At 51.1% G+C, this 18,335-nt stretch overlaps 5 protein-coding genes across 5 annotated transcripts; 4 read left to right on the top strand and 1 right to left on the bottom strand.

Moving 5' to 3' along the window:
• Positions 1–2,152: 2,152 nt before the first annotated feature.
• Positions 2,153–3,826, top strand: PMZ80_004602 (uncharacterized protein; the record flags this gene model as incomplete). Its single annotated transcript, XM_064873026.1, has 2 exons — positions 2,153–2,642; positions 2,706–3,826. The coding sequence occupies 2 exons, from the start codon at positions 2,153–2,155 to the stop codon at positions 3,824–3,826; spliced, it is 1,611 nt and encodes a 536-aa protein (XP_064731684.1).
• Positions 3,827–5,823: 1,997 nt separating this feature from the next.
• On the top strand, positions 5,824–6,937 carry PMZ80_004603 (uncharacterized protein; the record flags this gene model as incomplete). Its single annotated transcript, XM_064873027.1, has 2 exons — positions 5,824–6,173; positions 6,232–6,937. 2 exons carry the CDS (start codon positions 5,824–5,826, stop codon positions 6,935–6,937), a joined length of 1,056 nt encoding a protein of 351 aa, XP_064731685.1.
• A 646-nt stretch (positions 6,938–7,583) lies between these two features.
• Positions 7,584–10,208, bottom strand: PMZ80_004604 (uncharacterized protein; the record flags this gene model as incomplete). The annotated part of the gene is made up of 1 exon (XM_064873028.1): positions 7,584–10,208. The coding sequence occupies one exon, from the start codon at positions 10,206–10,208 to the stop codon at positions 7,584–7,586; it is 2,625 nt and encodes an 874-aa protein (XP_064731686.1).
• A 636-nt stretch (positions 10,209–10,844) lies between these two features.
• Positions 10,845–13,448, top strand: SEC59 (dolichol kinase; the record flags this gene model as incomplete). The annotated part of the gene is made up of 1 exon (XM_064873029.1): positions 10,845–13,448. The coding sequence occupies one exon, from the start codon at positions 10,845–10,847 to the stop codon at positions 13,446–13,448; it is 2,604 nt and encodes an 867-aa protein (XP_064731687.1).
• A 994-nt stretch (positions 13,449–14,442) lies between these two features.
• Positions 14,443–17,497, top strand: ATG1 (Serine/threonine-protein kinase; the record flags this gene model as incomplete). The annotated part of the gene is made up of 3 exons (XM_064873030.1): positions 14,443–14,574; positions 14,624–17,288; positions 17,340–17,497. 3 exons carry the CDS (start codon positions 14,443–14,445, stop codon positions 17,495–17,497), a joined length of 2,955 nt encoding a protein of 984 aa, XP_064731688.1.
• Between the last annotated feature and the right edge of the window lie 838 nt (positions 17,498–18,335).

Consider the following 18,335-nt stretch of genomic DNA (forward strand, 5'->3'; position numbering starts at 1 on the left):
TCGGATCGATGTCGCCAAAAAGAACATCTTGAGCATCCAACACGAACGTTGATGCAGGAAGCTGGATTATCTCGGTGAAAGATGAAACACGTTGTCCATAAGCATGCAACGTGACTTGTAAAACAGCCGAGAGAACTGGACTAATATCCATCCGATGGCTTCCACATCACAACAATACACGAATAATAACACTACTCGGCGAAAAGCAAAACGCGCGCTCTGCTGGCTCGACGCGTTCGCTAAACACATGGTTGCAGCAATAGCAATAATACTAATCATATTCATTACGAAATCTCGATGCCACTTTCTCGCATCCTCTTCTCTGGTTGGACACCAGTCCTAACGGATCTCCCTTCTCGACGGCGTGCATACCACCACAGCACGTCTGAGACACACAGAACGTTGCGGGTGAAGGGCCAACACGGGTGTCATCATTGCATGTGGAAGTGTTTCGCAGAAAGAATAACGAGTAGAGTACAGAAGATGTGAGTCGTTGAAGCCGAGGCAGACACCGGCAAAATGGCAGGCACTACCATTCGAAGAATGCGATCAGACTATGGCTACTCGTGACTGCACTGACCATTGAGCATGCAAAGCGCTCAGTACCATTCCTGGCGACTGGAAAGCAGTTATGATTTAACGACAGTTGGGTAAAAAGCTGTGATACTCGACAAAAGCAACAACCTGACCAAACCAGCTTATCACAAGCACTCAAATGTGCCAGGTAGCATGATTGGGCTGGTGTTTCGGCGAGTCGCTACCAATTACCGCCCAGCTTGCAATGCCTTCAAGCACTTGACCAATCTCCACGTCAGCAGCTGCAGCTCTCATTCGACCTTTTCATTTATTCTGGCATGACTTGCTTCCGCGAAGACTCGATGCGGCTGTCAAAGATACTCGTTGCTATTCGCATATGGTAGCCTGAATATATGTGATGGGTCGAATATGGTACAACGTCACACCATGTACTCGCGACTTCTTTGGTTGGGGTTCACTTGTGTGCTACTACACTACAGATCCAACGAATGCGCAGAGTTATCAACACGTCCTCATATTGCTTACCGCCAAATACCAATAGGCCGCTTAGATACCAGATGTGCATGTTTTCTTTGTTGACCTCAAGCGCTAATTACGGCCCTACCCTCGCTACGCAAGACGTTTGTGCTCACGATACCGTGAGAACACTTTCGCCATCCAAGACATAGCATCATAGCTGGGGGTAGATCAACTCATCGTCTCACAGCAGAGATTGAGAGCGACGAGCAGATCGACGTCGATGACGAGATGCCGAATTGTATGCGAGGTAATTTCCTGTTCCTGGCCCGGCTGAGTGGCAGCGAAGACAAGGGTACACGGCTTTGGCACATCGCGCAGGCGCAGATGCAGGAACAAGACCATGCTCGACACGCCAGAAGGGTCGCCGCGTTCAGCGTCCCAACAGCGTCCCACTGTCCAGGAAAGCCGAAGATTAGCGTGTGATAGTGTTTACGACGGGCCAGAAGGATGCATTTAGTGGTGAGACCAAGCGGTTCCACTCAGCTTAGCAACCTGCATGGGTGCGACGACGGACCTGAAAGTCTGCTCCACGCCGCTACGCTTCTCGGTCCATCCGCTTCTGCGCCCAGCTGGCTTTACTCTTTTCGTGCCATACTCGTCTGCTGGCTCGATGGGTTGGTACCCTGCTGTCAGAGTCAATCGATCATTTCTTATCCTGCTCCTCCACCTCAGTTATCTTTCCCTTGTTCTTCATATCAAGACCACACTCTCTCCCCGCGATCATCGTCCTTCATTTTTTGGTTTATACACCCTGTTTCACAAGGCACTTCCCGGATCTTGCTCATCTGTGTATCATCACCAGCTTGAACAAGTCCAGTCCTTCCTTTCAGCCTGTGAAGTAACTGTACCATATACCATAATCCAACAACAACATCGCCAGATTGTACCTTGACTAACACCAACCGACTAAGTATCAATCGAGATACCTGTATACTATTAGCAACGACCGACTCAACCAAACCCGGAGAGCTCGAAGCCAGAACATCTCATTTTGTCAGACCTTGTACTAGCACAACCAGCATCATCATATCAGAACGAAAGAACCTTATCGTTTGGAGGCGGAGCTCGAAGCACAATGGATCAATATCAACACCAGATGGCTCATTCGCAGATTCAGTTCTACCAATACCGGCCAGAGTCTGAGCACAGACATAATGCTGTATTCACACCAATGCCACAGGAGCAGCCAGTGTACCATGGACAACCCATGCCGTACCCACCAGCTCATTACACAGCTCCCCAGTACTGGCAACCACCACCACCACAGCAGCAGATGCACCGAGGCTACTTCACGCCTCAAAGAGTCATGACACCCAACGGCTCACCGCCCTTGACTCTGTCTGTGCCAGCCCCAAAGGTCATGATGGACCTGAATGGACACATGGACCATGTACGATACTTCAACTCTCCTTCACCACCAACACCATGTCTTTCTGCCTGTCCAAGCACTGCTAGCAGTCCACCAGCAAGCAGCGTTCAGCCTACACCCACTCACCACGGCTATTTCAACCTTCCCATCAAGCACATCAAAGAAGATCTGCAGGTTCAGAGCTTTGCTTTGCAAGAAAGCTGGGAAGAGCCAATCCGTAAGTGACAGAATAATCTTGTAAAAGTGACGTGGATTACGCGAGAACTAACACGCGTGGCAGAAGTGCACATCTTTCCCGACGCGGTTGAAGCCAAGATTTATTCCGGCTGCACCACGCCTTGTCTTTCTCCAGCATCCCCTGCATCCCAAACTCCCTCTGCTGCACCAGTCGCAGAATTTGTCAATCTACGAGATCTTACCTCTGGATCATTCTCACCACCCTCGATCGTCGCCGCAACCACCGTTTGCCCACCTCTACCAACTCTCTCTACTGAAGACGAGGAACACAAGCTCGCATTTGCTGGTGTGTCCAGTGTGGTCTTGTCTGAGGCTGCTTCCGAATCATTCACCGTCGAGAACCCTTCATTCGAATCTTCCTTCTGCACTGAGCTCGACTCTGAAGACGAGTTCAGCTTTGTCAACTTCGAAGACAACGAGACCGCCTACCACGGCGAGAAGCGAATCAAACTCACACTTGAAGAGGAGGAATTTGATCTCGAGAGCTTCGGCAGCTTCTCAGAAGACGACTGCGCTCAAGTCGGTCTGCCATCGCCGCCATCCTCGCTGTTCGACGACGCTTGCTGCGCTAAGTCGCACTGCAAGAAGATGTCGCATGGAAGTGTAGACTTCGCTTCTCACGAAGCTCACATCACAAGCCACAGCGAAGGTCAATCAGCATCCACCGGTGCTGACTCTCAGGCACAGGATAACGCAGATGCCAACGGTGCCGACACGCCTCAGTCTGCCACAACTCCTGCTTCTGGATCAACCAACCGACGTGGCCGAAAGCAATCCTTGACTGAGGATCCAAGCAAGACTTTCGTTTGCAACTTGTGCTCTCGACGCTTCCGCCGACAAGAACACTTGAAGAGACACTACCGATCCCTTCACACTCAGGACAAGCCATTCGAGTGCAACGAGTGCGGCAAGAAGTTCTCCCGGAGCGACAACCTTGCGCAGCACGCTCGAACACACGGCAGTGGCGCCATCATCATGGGTGTCCTCGAGAACGGCGAGCTTCAACCTCGCATCCCGTACGATGATGAGATGGGCCAAGTTCTGTACGAGGCCGCACAACGCGCCGCCGCCGCATCATCAAGCAGTGGCAGCTCATCCGACTCCTCATCATCGGAAAGCAAGCGAGGCATGAAGAAGCGCAAGCGCGACGACCTGTCCGTGTAAAGCTCCTGACACCCTTTTCTACATACATTACTTCTCATGACCTACGCAACCACGACGACACGACTTACATGTGACACAAGACACCTCGCAGGAGAGGCGGACCACAAAAGCTACATACAACCAGGGGCATCCAAAAGCCAACGGAACGACAAGACCAAGATTGTGTATAACTTCCAACCAAACCTTTTAACTTTACCATTCACACCTTGCTGCTGCATCAATGTCTTGAGCCATTCACTTGGCCTCAATCATTGGTCTAGCATGCAAGCTTTCTTCAACTGTACGTTCGTTAATTCACATACCTTTTCGATTCAATGCACGAGGAAGCAACCTCAGATGGAGCATATGGCATATGGCTGGATGACTCAATAGATTCATGCTTGCAGGATGCAGACAAATGAGCAATCTTGGAGAGCTTAGCATGGCTTGGTGGTGGGAGAGAACAGTTGACACCCATGGTTCACAGCGAACTCTGTAACAATAGATATTTAGCGATCTGATTATTGTGTACTGATAGTGCCTTCAATTACTTGAACATATGCACGCATACCATACTCTATCTTTCTTGATGCTCGATGGTGCTTGGTACTTGTTGACTTCAGGAAGGTTCTATCCGCCTACGACTTCACTCATTCATGGCTAAGTTGCTATGCTCTAACTTCATACAATTTCAGATGACCTCACGCGAACGATTAACCACGATTCACAATCCACAAGGAGCACCTTCCTTCTCTTCCACCTTACCGACTCGTGATTTCTCATCACGCTTCGTCCTTGCTTGTCAAGTACTCTAACATAACACCACCCTACTCGTGACAAATTAGGTACCCAGTTGATTGATCTATCCACAGAATCGCAAGTCAACGACCTGGTCTTTACCTTACCTTCCCGATGCCCATGTGCTGGTCTGTGTTTTCTATATTCAGCCCTACTCCGAGCCCAGAACCATGTCCATGCACATGACGCGGCTGTGCAGAGTTTAACTCCGCTCTCATTCTATAAAACCAAATTAAAATCCTTGCCTGACATGTGGCGTGCCCCAGAGGAGACTCACGCTCGGACCAAGCCGTTAAGTGTCGCCCAGAATCGATGCTTATGCAGGTACGAAAGACTGAGATAAAGGCTGTGCTGCGCTGGCTTGCATATCATCTCAAGCGATATTGGTGCGTGAGTTTCCTCTGCTACCGAGGATCATGTCTTAACGTTGTGTAACGTGAGAAGAATTGCGGGTTTAGAAATCCAGATTTGGGATGTGCATGGACCACGAAACACGAGATGTCCTTGCTACCATCGAAAGCACTTTCCTTGCTGGGCATGTCCGAGCCATGTTGCAGCATGAATTGCTAACTTCGTTCCTTCTTCCCACGCGACTCATCCTTGTCACTGCGACATCGCAGCATAGGCGAGCACGGATTTTATCCGGACGAGACACGACGGACCTTGCAAGAACGGGACCCTTGCAATGGAAGGCAGCACTAGAAAACACGAAGACATGCTCATTTCGCTTGTGGAAAGAGGTGTGGTCCTGGCCCAAGTCGCTTGCAGGGTTATTTCCTGGGGCCGTTGAGCTGCCTATCATCTATCGATAAGCAGCTGATAGGATTTGGGGCTCTAACACCGTCGGAGATTGTGGTGAACCTTCACACGACTAGGATTTATTTGGATTGATGCTCAAACTTTCTCGTGCACGAAAACGACCTCGAGCAAGATGAGTTTTCCATGTTGTTATTTCGTGCCAGTATGTGATGGGACGAAACTCACTGCCCAGCTAAGGCATCACCGGGATGCGTAAACGCAGATGTTCATCCCAGCATCACAATTGCGTCACAATGCTATCACACTCACATTGAGGCTCTGACTGCACGGTAGGTCAAAACTGATGAGACACATCTGCGCAAACGCTTTCAAAAACTCAGGTAATGCGACCAATACGTTCCCTTCTGCTGAAAGGAAAAGTCTCTCGCCCCCAAACCAGAACTTTGAATACTGCACCAATGATGACAGCGATCGCAAAGTTTCAAGAAGCCACGGAGGCTGTATACGGCCCACTGGCATCAAATGAAGAAGCAGCAAATTCCTGGACGCCACCAGAGAAGTCTGGCGGCCACCGAGGCAGGTACTTGTGGACGGACGCCTTCGGTGTCATCAACTTTATTACCCTAAGCATCGAAAAGAACGACTCAAAGTATCTCGCACATGCAGATCGTCTGTCGAAGACTGTACACGACACTCTAGGTCGAACGCGCGATGGAAGCGCTCGTTTGCCCGGTGCCAGCGATCAAAACCCTGTAGGTGGAGGACTGCGAATCGGCAAAGAAGACGAAGGCGGTAGTGATGGTGACGGACAGTATGTCGAACGACTACGTACACGTTCTCTAACAGAATACATGCTAACCCAGGATGAGATACCACCACTACCTAACCCTCTGGATGTTCGCCCTAAACCGTCTCACCCTCGCAACCAAAGACCAAACCTACAACCAACAAGCCATCGCCCTCGCCAAGGCAATCCACCCCAACTTCTTCCTCGACCGTCAAAGCTCAAATCCAAGGATGGTCTGGAAGATAGCAATGGAAATGTCCAAGCCCCTCGTTTACAGCCAGGGCAACCTCGATCCCCTCGACGGCTATATGGTTTTCCGAAAACTGCAGGCGGTGTCCGGCGACCCGTCTACCCTAAAGGACGAGATCGCGGATTACAAGCGCATCATCGATCTGAAGGGTAAACACTCTGTCTCAACTGATACGTTGGATCTAGGCATGACGTTGTGGACTGCACACTGGCTTGTGAGGAAGGAGAGTTACTTCGCTGATCTCACGCAGCAGGGTATCAGGCAGGCGCATAGACTATATGAGGGAGGGTATCTCGATCGTCCGACGAGTCGACGGCTGGCGTTCCGAGAATATGGGACTTGTATGGGTATTGGTTGTGTTCAGGAGCCCGATGAGAAGTTGCTGGCTTTGAGAAGTGGACTGATTGATACGTGGGAGGAGTATCGTGATAGCACGCCGGGTGATCTGAGGGCTATCAGTCAGGTGATGCGTGCTGCTGCGTTGATACCTGGGGCGTTTCGGGCGGGGTATCTGGGTGATGAGATGGAGATGTTGTGAAAGGATCAACCAACACTTATTGTTCAAAGATAGCGTGCAGGAAGGTCTTAATTTCATACTCGGCCTGTCGCGTCTTGCTTCTTCCCACTCGATGTTCTACTTCACTCTTATCAAAGCATGGGTACTGCTTCTTAGGTGGAGGCTCTCAGCCTGAGTTTTGAGCCCTATGATATATTGAATCCTATCACGAACTCAGAATATCATGCCTCGTGGCGCTCGGACCATGACACCTACTTCCTGTGCGTGTACGCCTGTTTAATGCATTGATCCATGTCCAACCATAAATTTCAGTTGATGGCCCTTACAATGGACTCCGCATCACATTTCTTGCAGAAAACTATCTCTTTATCCTACTGCTCACATGGACCAGAACAGCAATCTCCCCGCCCATTTCAGATTTCCGTCAGGCCTTGAGGGGAACCATTAACTGCCTCCACTATCAGCCCTCGTTCGCAGCATCCTTGGAAGTCACCCGCTACACGAGTGCACCTTAATGGGTTCAGTTTGCAACGACTCGGGCTCGAGTTTGAAGGTAGTTGTTTTGTGGACTCGAGAAGGCTTGATTGCAACAAGGCTGGCAGGTAGTGAGTGGTCGAGTGTACAAGAGAGTTGGTGGAGTGAGAGTCTACCCTAACACACAGACGCGTTACTGTGAATAGGCATCAATACGCAGGATGAGCGCTGCTGCCACTTCCTCAATTGTGTCTTCGTCCTGCTCCTCGCTGGCTCCACTTCCGGGTGTTTGCCTCGAAGTCCAGACATGGTAGCACGGGACAAGTGTCGCACGCTGTACCAACTGCGTCTTCTCCAACAGAGCCCTTGAGTCCGGTGAACAGCTAAGATTGACGAATGAGTGTGCCGTGACGATCTCGCAGGTCATGCTGGCGTCTTCCTCGAACAGCGTTGTTTTCAGATCATCCACCGTCTTTAGCAGGCCGTTCATTTCTGGATCCTCCACTTTCATCTTCATGGTTAGTGTGACGAATAGGGTGAAGCTGCTTTGATCACGAGAATGTGCAGGGCTCTCCATATCGTGCTCGTCCTCGCCTGCCTCTTGACCAATATGCTCGATTGCAATACCGGACAGAGAAGCTGCTGTGCCAACATCTTGACTTAGCGGCCATGTCCTACACCATTGCTTACCAGCATGTTTTGCCAATCCAGCAATGCCGGTACTCCACCATTCGATTGGAGCGTTTCGAGGTAGGCCTGAAACTTCTGCTGCGATGAAAGGCGGTATGATTGCGTGGTCAGTGGTTGTAATTTTGATGTTTCCAGGAAGAGTAGCACGGCGGTGTTTGAAGAGGTCGCGGTTCGGAAGAACATGTAGATGCTCGCCGACCGTTATGTTCACTATTGCGGAGGCACCGAAACCACGGTTTTGTTGTTGTAGATCCCATATGTCGACAGCCTCATCTTCGTCTTCGTCCGCCACATCTGCTTCTGCTGCTAATTGGTCTGATATCGCATGATTACCACAATTGACTCCTTTCTCGTCGATCTGGTGTGCTAGTTTCCAAACTCTTGCTGCTTTGTGCACTCTGTCAAGCATGACTGCATCCTTGTCTACAGGCGTGACATTGTTGTCTATATGTGCGAGGTACGCCACGCCCGCACCGGCCCACGACTCAACACTCCGCTCTTGTCCAACACGCCATAGGTGTTGGAGCGCAAGGACTGCTTGTTCGCTAAAAGATCGGTCGAGCATTGCCATCGAAGCAGGGACGAGAGGGATCTGGCCAGCCATATGGACAACTTCTATCAGCGATCTGATTTTAGCTCGATCAGCCCCATCTTGATCATCGACAGCTCCTTCTTGTGGTGACAGCACCGGTGTTGATATAGCTTGTGAGTACGGGCCGATATTCGCTGGTGCCCAGTAGCTCTGACTTTGGACATGGAGACCTTTCCTGCTTTCCGCTTCGAACTCGTTGAGATCAATGATGAGAGACAGTGACACGTGCGTGCCTTCTGGAAGTGGAGCAGCTATGGTAACTCGTGACGGTGGGTTGGGCAGGCCTTGTGGCCACAGTTTGGCAGCGTAGATCTGGTTGATAGTAGTAAAGTTGTCGATCGAGCGTAGAAGGAGTGTGGTGCTGACTATGTTACGAAGCGTGAGCGACGAAAGATTGAGGTTCTGACGGTAATTGTTGAGAACGAGTGTGGTTGTGTCGATGATGCGTTCGAGCTGTTGTGCGGGCGTCAAGCCAGGCTCGGGAAACGTGAGTTTAGATAGCTGCAGAGTATGCGAGGAGAAGTGAAACGGGGACAGCCCAGCGTCGGAAAGAGATGCTGTAGAAGTGGTCACATTCTTGCTTACATTTATGCCTGAGCCTTGCGACGTGTTGTGAAGCCGTGCCTGCACTGCGGCAAATCGCTTGTCAAGCAGATGTGGGATAGGCACAATAGTATGTTTAGATTCGTCCTTATCCAGAGCCACAGTCTTGCCAAACGTAGCGTATGTAGTGCCTCCTTCGGCTTCGAAGGGATCAAGGAATTCAACTTCAATTCTCTTCTTCCAGAGCGGGCTAGGTCCGTCTAAAGCCAGTGTTTCGTATTCACCGCCTTCACCGAGCACAGCACCTCGAAGAGAGAACTCCTGCCCTGCATCAGGAAAGAAAGGAGCTAGACCTGAGACTAGCCTTGCCCCAACCGTTGGAGCTGCCACATCAGTAGAAAGGAGGTTATTGCGTATGCCGCCTGAAGCGATTTTGATGATACGAGCATCGCATTGGGCCGCACTCATATCGTCGAGAAGACCTGTTAGAGAGTCCTGCCTCGAATCTGGCGCTGGAAGAGCTGGGTACTGCCATAGGTATGCTAGAGGTGTGAGCCCAAGTCGTATAGCGACCGACTCGACACGGCTTCGTTGATAAGTGCTAAGAATGGCACCCGCATTCACGGCGTTGGCTTCCGGGTGGTGCTTGAGTACATCCTGTATCAGCAGATACATGTCTTCCGTTTCGTCCGGAGCCGTCGTTGTATTGCTGGTATCGTAGTATCTACCTGTCTGACGTACGGTGCCTATGATGGCTCGTCTGTACAATGGTACCCCGAGTGCCTTAGCGTAGAGAGGAATGATTGTGTGTCCAACGGTCTGATACATGAAGGAGTTGAGGTCCGATCCTTCGTCAATACCACCAGCATCTCCCTCCTTGTGAGGGTATAAGTTGCCAAGAGCGACCACATTATGGCCGTTCTTGATGCAATGTGCTAGGGAGAATAGAGAGTCTTTGCCTCCTGAGATGAGGCCAATCACGTTCAGAGGCATGACGAGAAAGCTCAGCTAGCTGACTGCAGGGGCTCACCTTGCGTATAACTTTTGCATATATTATGTTATGGCCTGATCATTTGAGAGTCAGTTAGTTGAGCTCAAACCGAGCTTTTCAACATAGCACGACCTGGACATCCAAAGAGTTCATCAGCAGGTCTATGCCACATGATTGTTGCACGTCGCCATGATCAGGAAGAAAGGTTGTCCAATGCTGTACACATAGTTTGGAGACAGTTACATCGACCCTGTAGACCAGAAGTGGACAGTCTGAGCGAACGTGGGAAGGCGCGGCCGCTGTTCGCCCGTTGCCAATTCTCACTTCAGTGGAAGCTACATGCCTGAGGCAGCCTCCCCAGTGTCCGTCACAGGCGCCAAGTGGCCTAAATTTGCGACAGATTACGCATGCGCCTGCTGAACTTCGTTGGCTGCAGTGCACGATGAGAAAGTATTCGTTTTCACATGCGGAATTTCTCAGGACAGAATGCGCGAACATCCGGGCGAGCATTGGTTCTTCATGCGGAGTGCTCAACGTCCTCCATGATTACCCAAGATTGACGAGTTCCTTAATAGAGTCGTGGTTCCGATGGGACATCTCGACACATGTCTCCCCTTGACCAAGATGTAAGACAACGTATGCCCGTGAGGACCTCCACCTCCCGCTCACCACACCCTTACCATCGGAAAAGCATCAGCTTGAGTCAGCGGCCTGAAAACGACTCTAGCACGGATGTTCGTTCCAGTGATGCTGTCCGATCCTCGGATAGTTCGGAGGATCATGCGATCGAAGCAGACGACGAGAAGGGCCCTCTCCTCCGCCTCCCAGCACCTCCCATACGTGGTCGCAAAGGCTTGAAAGACGGAGACGATCCATCTGTGGAGTGGACGCCGTTGGTCAGTCCGGTGCCAACGCCATCTGTGGAAAAACCAGGCTTCTCATTTACAAGTGCGAAACATTCCGGCAAACCAGAGCAGATCAAAGGCGAGCAAGACGAAATATACGCAAAATACATACAGAGACGCCGAGCGGAAGTCGTGCGCCGAGTCACTGAGACTGTGCTCTTGCTAGCCGTTGGCCTGCTGTCCTCGCTCGACCGCAGAGCAGGTTCAATAAGCTGGGTCCCCACGATCAGCCCCAGTCTGTGGAAGTGGAAGTATGAGCTGAAGTGCTTTTTCACAATCTTTTGTTCTTGCTACCTGCTCTATCCGGTCCGCCGGGCTCTGCGACTGCGCTTAGCTGGCCAAGGTCTGGCTTCGGCCGTCCGCACAGGCTTTCATGTACCATCACGTTTTGATCCTGGCATTCTACTCTACCCTGTGTTGCTGCCACTATGCATAGCAGCTTCGCTTGGACACTATGACACAATGATTCTGGTCAACATTATCCTGGGACTGGCGTCTATGCCACAGGAAGTAGTACCGATGTTTCAACGTGGCGGCTACTATATTCATTGGGCTTTATCGATAGTCCCGGTGTCTCTGCTTATTCCACTAAGACGGCATCCGAGTATCTTGAAACTCCATGCTTCGAAAGCTTGCACCAACCTACAGGAAATGGGACTGCTCTTTCCACTCCACCAAAATCTGGTCAAGCTCATCTCGGACTTGGTGACAACGAGCTTGGACCCTTCAGAGATACAGTTGTTATCAGCTGGCCTAATCAATCTTCTCGTCTTTGCCACTACACCACAGTCACAGATCCTCAAGGCCTTGCTGTGGGTGGGCGGGCTCTGCCTGTTCGTGTTTTGCGAATTTGCACTCAAAGCTGAAGTCTCACTAGCTAGGGTACCAGCATGGAGATTCGCACGCAACAAAACGTCAACCAAAGGAGTCAGTGGCAGGATCAATCGTATTCTGCAGGCGTTGTTGCCAGAACCTCGATCTCGCTTCGCTTTATCTACATCGTCTGAAAGTGAGGATGAGAAATCACCTAAGCTTGCCCCACCACGGCGCAGCCGCAAAACTCGAAGGACAGCCCTCCGTGAGGGCAATGTAGACGATGCCTTGCACAAGACTCTTTCCGCGGATGATGGCGAAGTTACCAGCGATACTACGAAACTGACTACGTTCCCGGCCCTTGCCCGGTCAGCAACCTTTTCAACCTACGGTCGCGCAACAGCTATGGCAGTGAAATGGCGGAACATTGCTAGCAGCTCTAATCCATACACACGACTGAACTTTCTGCATGCTCAAGCCCTCAAATACCTGTTGGCTGTCTACGCTTATGTGGCTGTCGCAGCGAGTATCCTGCTACCTGTGAGGTACTTCATATCTCAACGGGCTTTGGCTAGTAACGAACCGATCGGATGGGCGATTGGCTACTTCGTCGGAGATATTCCTCCTATACGCATGTTTGTGATCGGGAACAATCTCGAGTGGTGGATCAAGATCCCTGTCAACAAGTCGCAGATCGAGTTTGGGTCAGATGCAGGGTGGGTCGAATTCCTTCGACGGCATGTTATTGGATCAGCGAACACCAGACTCTTGCTCGCAGCATACTGTGTCAGTGTGGTCGGCATGGGTATTGTTGCTGTTCTGCAGCTAAACAATGTGGTTGAAGTCGACACCCGGCGCAAAGTCTTCCATGGAGTAATGGTCGCCATGCTTCTTCCTACCATACCCATCGATCCGTGCTTCTTTGCACTCGCTCTTATGATTGTCTTGGCAGTCTTCCTCATGCTCGACCTCTTTCGAGCATCACAGTTGCCACCTATTTCACGACCACTTACGAACTTTCTGGCGCCTTACGTTGATGGCAGAGACTACAGAGGACCGGTCATTGTGTCGCACATATTTCTCCTTATTGGATGCGCAATCCCACTATGGTTTTCTCTGGCAAGCACCGAGCGACTCGGAGATGGGCCATGGGCTGGCTGGGAGGTAGCTTCGAGGGATCTCAGCATGGTCAGTGGCGTTATCTGCGTTGGCATGGGTGATGCTGCGGCGAGTCTCTTCGGCAGGCGTTACGGTAGAACAAAATGGTATTGGGGCGGAGGCAAAAGTATAGAAGGCAGCGTGGCGTTCACATTGGCTGTCATGATAGGCCTTATGGCATCGTGGCTATGGCTCCGTATTGGAGGTTGGGTTGAGTTTGATGCTCGCGAGATCCCGCTGGCAGCATTGAAGGCACTTGCTGCTGGTGCTGGAGCAAGCTTGATGGAAAGCACCCTGACGGCAGCCAACGACAATGTCGTAGTGCCTATTGGGCTGTGGCTTCTGGTTAGAGGACTCAGAATATAGACATCACAAGTGCCTTGACCTTTCTTCTCTCATCTTCGCTAGCGTCGTTTTCGCGTCTGGGAGCACGCCATGCTTGGAATTCTCCGTCGAGCGTCGTTAGGTCTATTGTGTCACTGAAGCGTAATATTCTTACCATACAGAGTCAGACCCGGGAGATTGTTGCTTGCTAAGCACAATATACATGGATTACCTACTGCTGTTCATCTGTGCTTCTTATACTTCAGATGTAGTCCGTGCAGTAACCGGCAAAGTGTCGCTGATCTTTGTGGATCCAGGACCAACTCGTGCCGAGATCAGGTGACAGACCAAGCACCGCTTCCGGCAAGCGATAAGGTTGATAACAGGGTGACGGTGACGCTAGAGCGCGCGCCTTCACGAGTCAAGTTGGGTCATCTGGTGGCTATCACGACCGACTGCGGTGTCCTCTTCACTTAACCAACGCCGTTGTCCTCGAGCATCTGCTGATTAAGGCGTTTGCCTCCCTCATTCCTGGTGATATTGTTCAATACAACATCCTTATATCTCGTGCTTTCCGTCATTGAGCGTGTTCCTCGAGCTGCACTGAGTCACACCGGACTTACGTCGACCAGGCATCAAGACTGCGGCCACTCCAACCACTGCATCCTCGTCCTACTCTGCCTGGTAGCCGATAACCATCTAAGCCTACCATATTCGACCAGAGCAGGCTCTAGAAGATCTTGATTGGTCTTTTTGAGCTTCCTTGTGCAAATCAACCGCCCAAAATCCACTGGCTGCCGGTCAGCCATATCACGACCCAGCGCCTCGGCGACGATAACCCCATCTGCCTGAAGCCTATCAACTACATCTATTGCTCGGCATTCTTCTTTGTGGTTACACGCGATCGAGCATCACACACTTTCCCCATGTGCACCATTGCTGGGGCTGCGCTCCTCTCCTGATAAGAGCTACCAACACTGAGCTGTGCCTGCAATACAAGACGTCGAGCAGCTGAGGCTGCAGCGAGTCTCCCATCATGGCTTCCACAACTCCTCAGTCCCAGGGCCCACGAAGGTCAAGGGAGTCGGACAAGGTCGGCAGCAGTTTCAAGAAGCAGGAAGAGATAGGTCGAGGTAGCTTCGCGACCGTCTACAAAGCCACTCACACCGTATGTTTGTTCTCAACCTGTTTATGGCCTGTACACTGACATCGAGTAGGACTCCCAAGGCACTGAGACTCTAGTTGCAATCAAATCCGTCAACATGGGCAAGCTCAACAAGAAGTTGAAGGACAATCTGACCTCCGAGATCTCCATTCTTAAGAGCCTCCATCACCCTCATATCGCTGCCCTTATCGACTGCAAAGAAACAACTCAGCACATTCACCTGATCATGGAGTATGTTGCACTTGGTGACTTGTCCCAGTTCATCAAGAGGAGGGAGCAGATAAGAGACAGTGTGTACGTGGGAAACATGATGACCAAGTATCCGAATCCAAGAGCTGGCGGTCTTCACGAGGTCGTTGTGCGCCACTTTCTGCAACAGCTTGCCAGTGCACTGCAGTTCCTCCGAGTCCGCAACCTGATCCATCGAGATGTGAAACCTCAGAACCTGCTACTAAATCCTTCTCCCGAGTACTTCGACAAGGCCAGTCCAAGTCCAATGCCATATCAGTCCTCCGACGATGCTCTCGAGCCGATATGTGGGATCAGATCTCTTCCCATGTTGAAGATAGCTGATTTTGGCTTTGCTCGGTCCCTACCATCTACATCACTGGCAGAAACGTTATGTGGCTCACCTCTGTACATGGCTCCCGAAATCCTGCGCTATGAGAAGTATGATGCCAAAGCAGACCTGTGGTCTGTCGGAACAGTCCTTTACGAGATGGTCACTTCCAGGCCACCCTTCCGAGCTGCCAATCATGTTGAACTGTTGCGTAAGATCGAGAAGACCAATGATGTGATCAAATTTGCCGATGACATTGTGGTGTCGGATGCCATGAAGAAGCTCATACGTTCCCTTCTAAGACGAGATCCCAGAGAAAGAGTGTCGTTTCCGGACTTTTTTGATAACGAGATCATTACTGGTTCTATCCCGGGCCTTGTCGACGAAGATCTCCCTCCTCCACCAGTCGCCGAGAAGCCAAGTGAAAGCAGTAGACGGCGACTGAGTAAGACGGAACCATCAGACATTGCTCGACCTGGGAAGATCCCAGAGCTTGAAAGCCCGTACTCCGACAATCCACAGCAGCCACGAACCGAACCGAGTCGGCGCCGATCATCAAATGCCGGCCATCGACGAATGTCGAGCCTCAATGAGATCACGCCGGCCTCACCACCACAACTGCAAACAACGTCCAGTCCTCGTCAAGGCAGCATCGACAAGCCAACAAGTCCTCAGTCGGCTCGACCTAGCCTTGCTCATAATAACACTACGGCAGGCCGATTACAACAAGTTCAGCACAACCCAACCCCTGCGTCAACCGCAATGGCTCGTCAAGGAAGTGGCGGGCAACCAAAGCCATCTCTACTACGTCAACAAGTTCAGCAGCAGGCTGAGGACCAGGAAGCCGTTCGTGCAGCACAGGACCTCGCGTTCGAACGAGAATATGTGCTAGTCGAGAAGCGGGCAGTCGAGGTGAATGCTCTAGCTGATGAGCTAGAAGCAAATCCACGACTCAATCGTGGTGCATATGGTTCAGCTCCTGCACAGGTTGGTGCCATGGTTCGCAGAGCGACGCAACAAGGACCGCCAACCTCGACAACCGGCGCACAGACCACAGCTTCCCGAGCTGTGCAGATTGCCCAAGGCAAACGACCTGACGTGTCGCATCAGAGACAAAACTCGTACGAACGCAGATATGGTCCGAGCCCGCAGTCTGCAGCATCGGCCATCTCAAGAGCTCTCAACTTGGCAAGCGGACGGTTGTTTGGAGGAGGCTTCTCACCACCCATTAACTTTGGTCGAGGAGGACGATCACCACCTGTCGGCTACAGCCCTTTTCCGGTCTACCCCATTACTAACAGCAGCATGGTGGTGGTTGGAGAGACGAAACAGCCAGCAGTGGACGAAGACACAAGACATATACAGCAAGTCGAAGAGCTGGCCACTAGAAGTGACGTGGTATTTGGATTTGCAGAGGTCAAGTACAAGCAGCTGACACCTGCCGTGCCGTCACCTGCTCATGCTGGCCTCGGCCTGCGTCAACAGTCCAGTGATGGTGCTGGTGATGAGGTCAGTAATGACGATCTCACTGTGGAAGCAATTGTCACTGTCTCTGAAGAAGCCTTGGTTCTTTATGTTAAGGCATTAACGCTGTTGCAGAAAGCCATGGACACTGCTGGTCGATGGTGGAACCGCAAGAAGAAAGAAGGCGACAATGCAGCTCTTGTCTCAACGAGAGGAACAACCAGTCCTGTTACTACCGGGCAACGCATGAACAACGTGGTGCAGTGGACTCGAGGTCGGTTCAACGAAGTTCTCGAGAAGACAGACCTAGTACGTATGCGACTCATCGATAGCCAGAAGCGTTTGCCAGAAGATCACCCGAGTCATCCAAGCAATCTGCATACCACTGGATCAAGCACTGGGTTGGGCACATCTGCTGACCAAGTCGTGGTTACTTCTGGCGTTACTGCGGAGAAGCTCATGTATGATCGAGCTCTGGAGATGAGTCGGTCCGCTGCTATCAACGAGCTTACTGGTGAAGATCTAGCCGGCTGCGAGATCTCCTATGTTACTGCGATCCGCATGCTAGAAGCTATACTGGAGAGTGACGACGAGCCGAGCAAAAGCACTGGCAGCACAAACAAAAGCGAGGCTAGTGGAGATGAGGCAGGCATTACTGGACTCGAAGCTGAAGACCGGGAGACTGTCGTTCAATGTGAGTTTCAAGATGCTTTGCCATACAGCACATATGCTAACATGCAAATAGTGGTCAAACACATCCGTGGTCGACTCGATGCTCTTCGCAAGAAACTCCACGTCCTTCACAAGCGAGCCTCAGCACCAGCAATCGGCGGCACATCACGTCAAGCATCTGCCTCGCCTCCTATACCTCATCGAACGAGCAATCCCACGCTGCAGAAATAACTTGTTCTTCTTGTCTACCCTCTCAGAGGACGTCCATATATACATACAAATTGCAAAAGAGCCTGGAGTTTGGTTCGGCGTTGGGCGGGCATTTCATCTTTTGAGCCTGAGATTGAATACACAATTGTACAGGGGTTCTGGTTTCATGGATCGGATACAAACAAACGATGACGAGATGACATGAACATGAAGATACCCATACTACACTACATTATCATGAGGGAGGCGTTCTATTCTATTGACCGAGAGACTTGTGAGTGGGATTCGTTCGTTGTCGCTGTGCGACATGGATGGACTCTTGGGGAAGGAGAGAGAGTTCCGGCTATCTCCAGGTCGTTCGAGAGGGTTGCGAAATGCATCGGCATCGAGCTGGTGAGCTGGCGTGCTACACATAGTAGACAACAGCATGCATGTGAATGTGAGATTTAAGCTGTGAAATCAGCAGCGAATGTAGAGAATTGAATATTTGCGATCTAGTATTTTTGGTGGCGCAGTTTTTGCGCGACAGGGTACCTTCGTTACTGCGCTTTGCACTCTGCGGAGTTCCACATCAATCTCGCCAACGGCACCGACGGTAATGAGTACAGTCTTTATGTTTGTCTTCTTCCGGAGCACGCTGGCCGGAGTGTCCCAGCATCATAAGTTACGTCCACTAACTGCACTTGACGCAGCGATTGATATGGGTATCACCGAATGAATGAATATGCTGGGTGAAACGAATAGCTACTTCCGTTGACGGAGAAGCAGCATCAGAGAGTCCAGCTTAAAATCAATGTGGGAACTATCGACTGCGAGCATATGCATGGATGTATGTGCATATGTCGCGGAGAAGTCACGA

The sequence above is a fragment of the Knufia obscura genome, assembly GCF_036327395.1.
Source record: "Knufia obscura strain CCFEE 5817 isolate CBS 148926 chromosome Unknown scaffold_4, whole genome shotgun sequence".
NCBI classification, from domain to species: Eukaryota; Fungi; Ascomycota; class Eurotiomycetes; order Chaetothyriales; family Trichomeriaceae; genus Knufia; species Knufia obscura.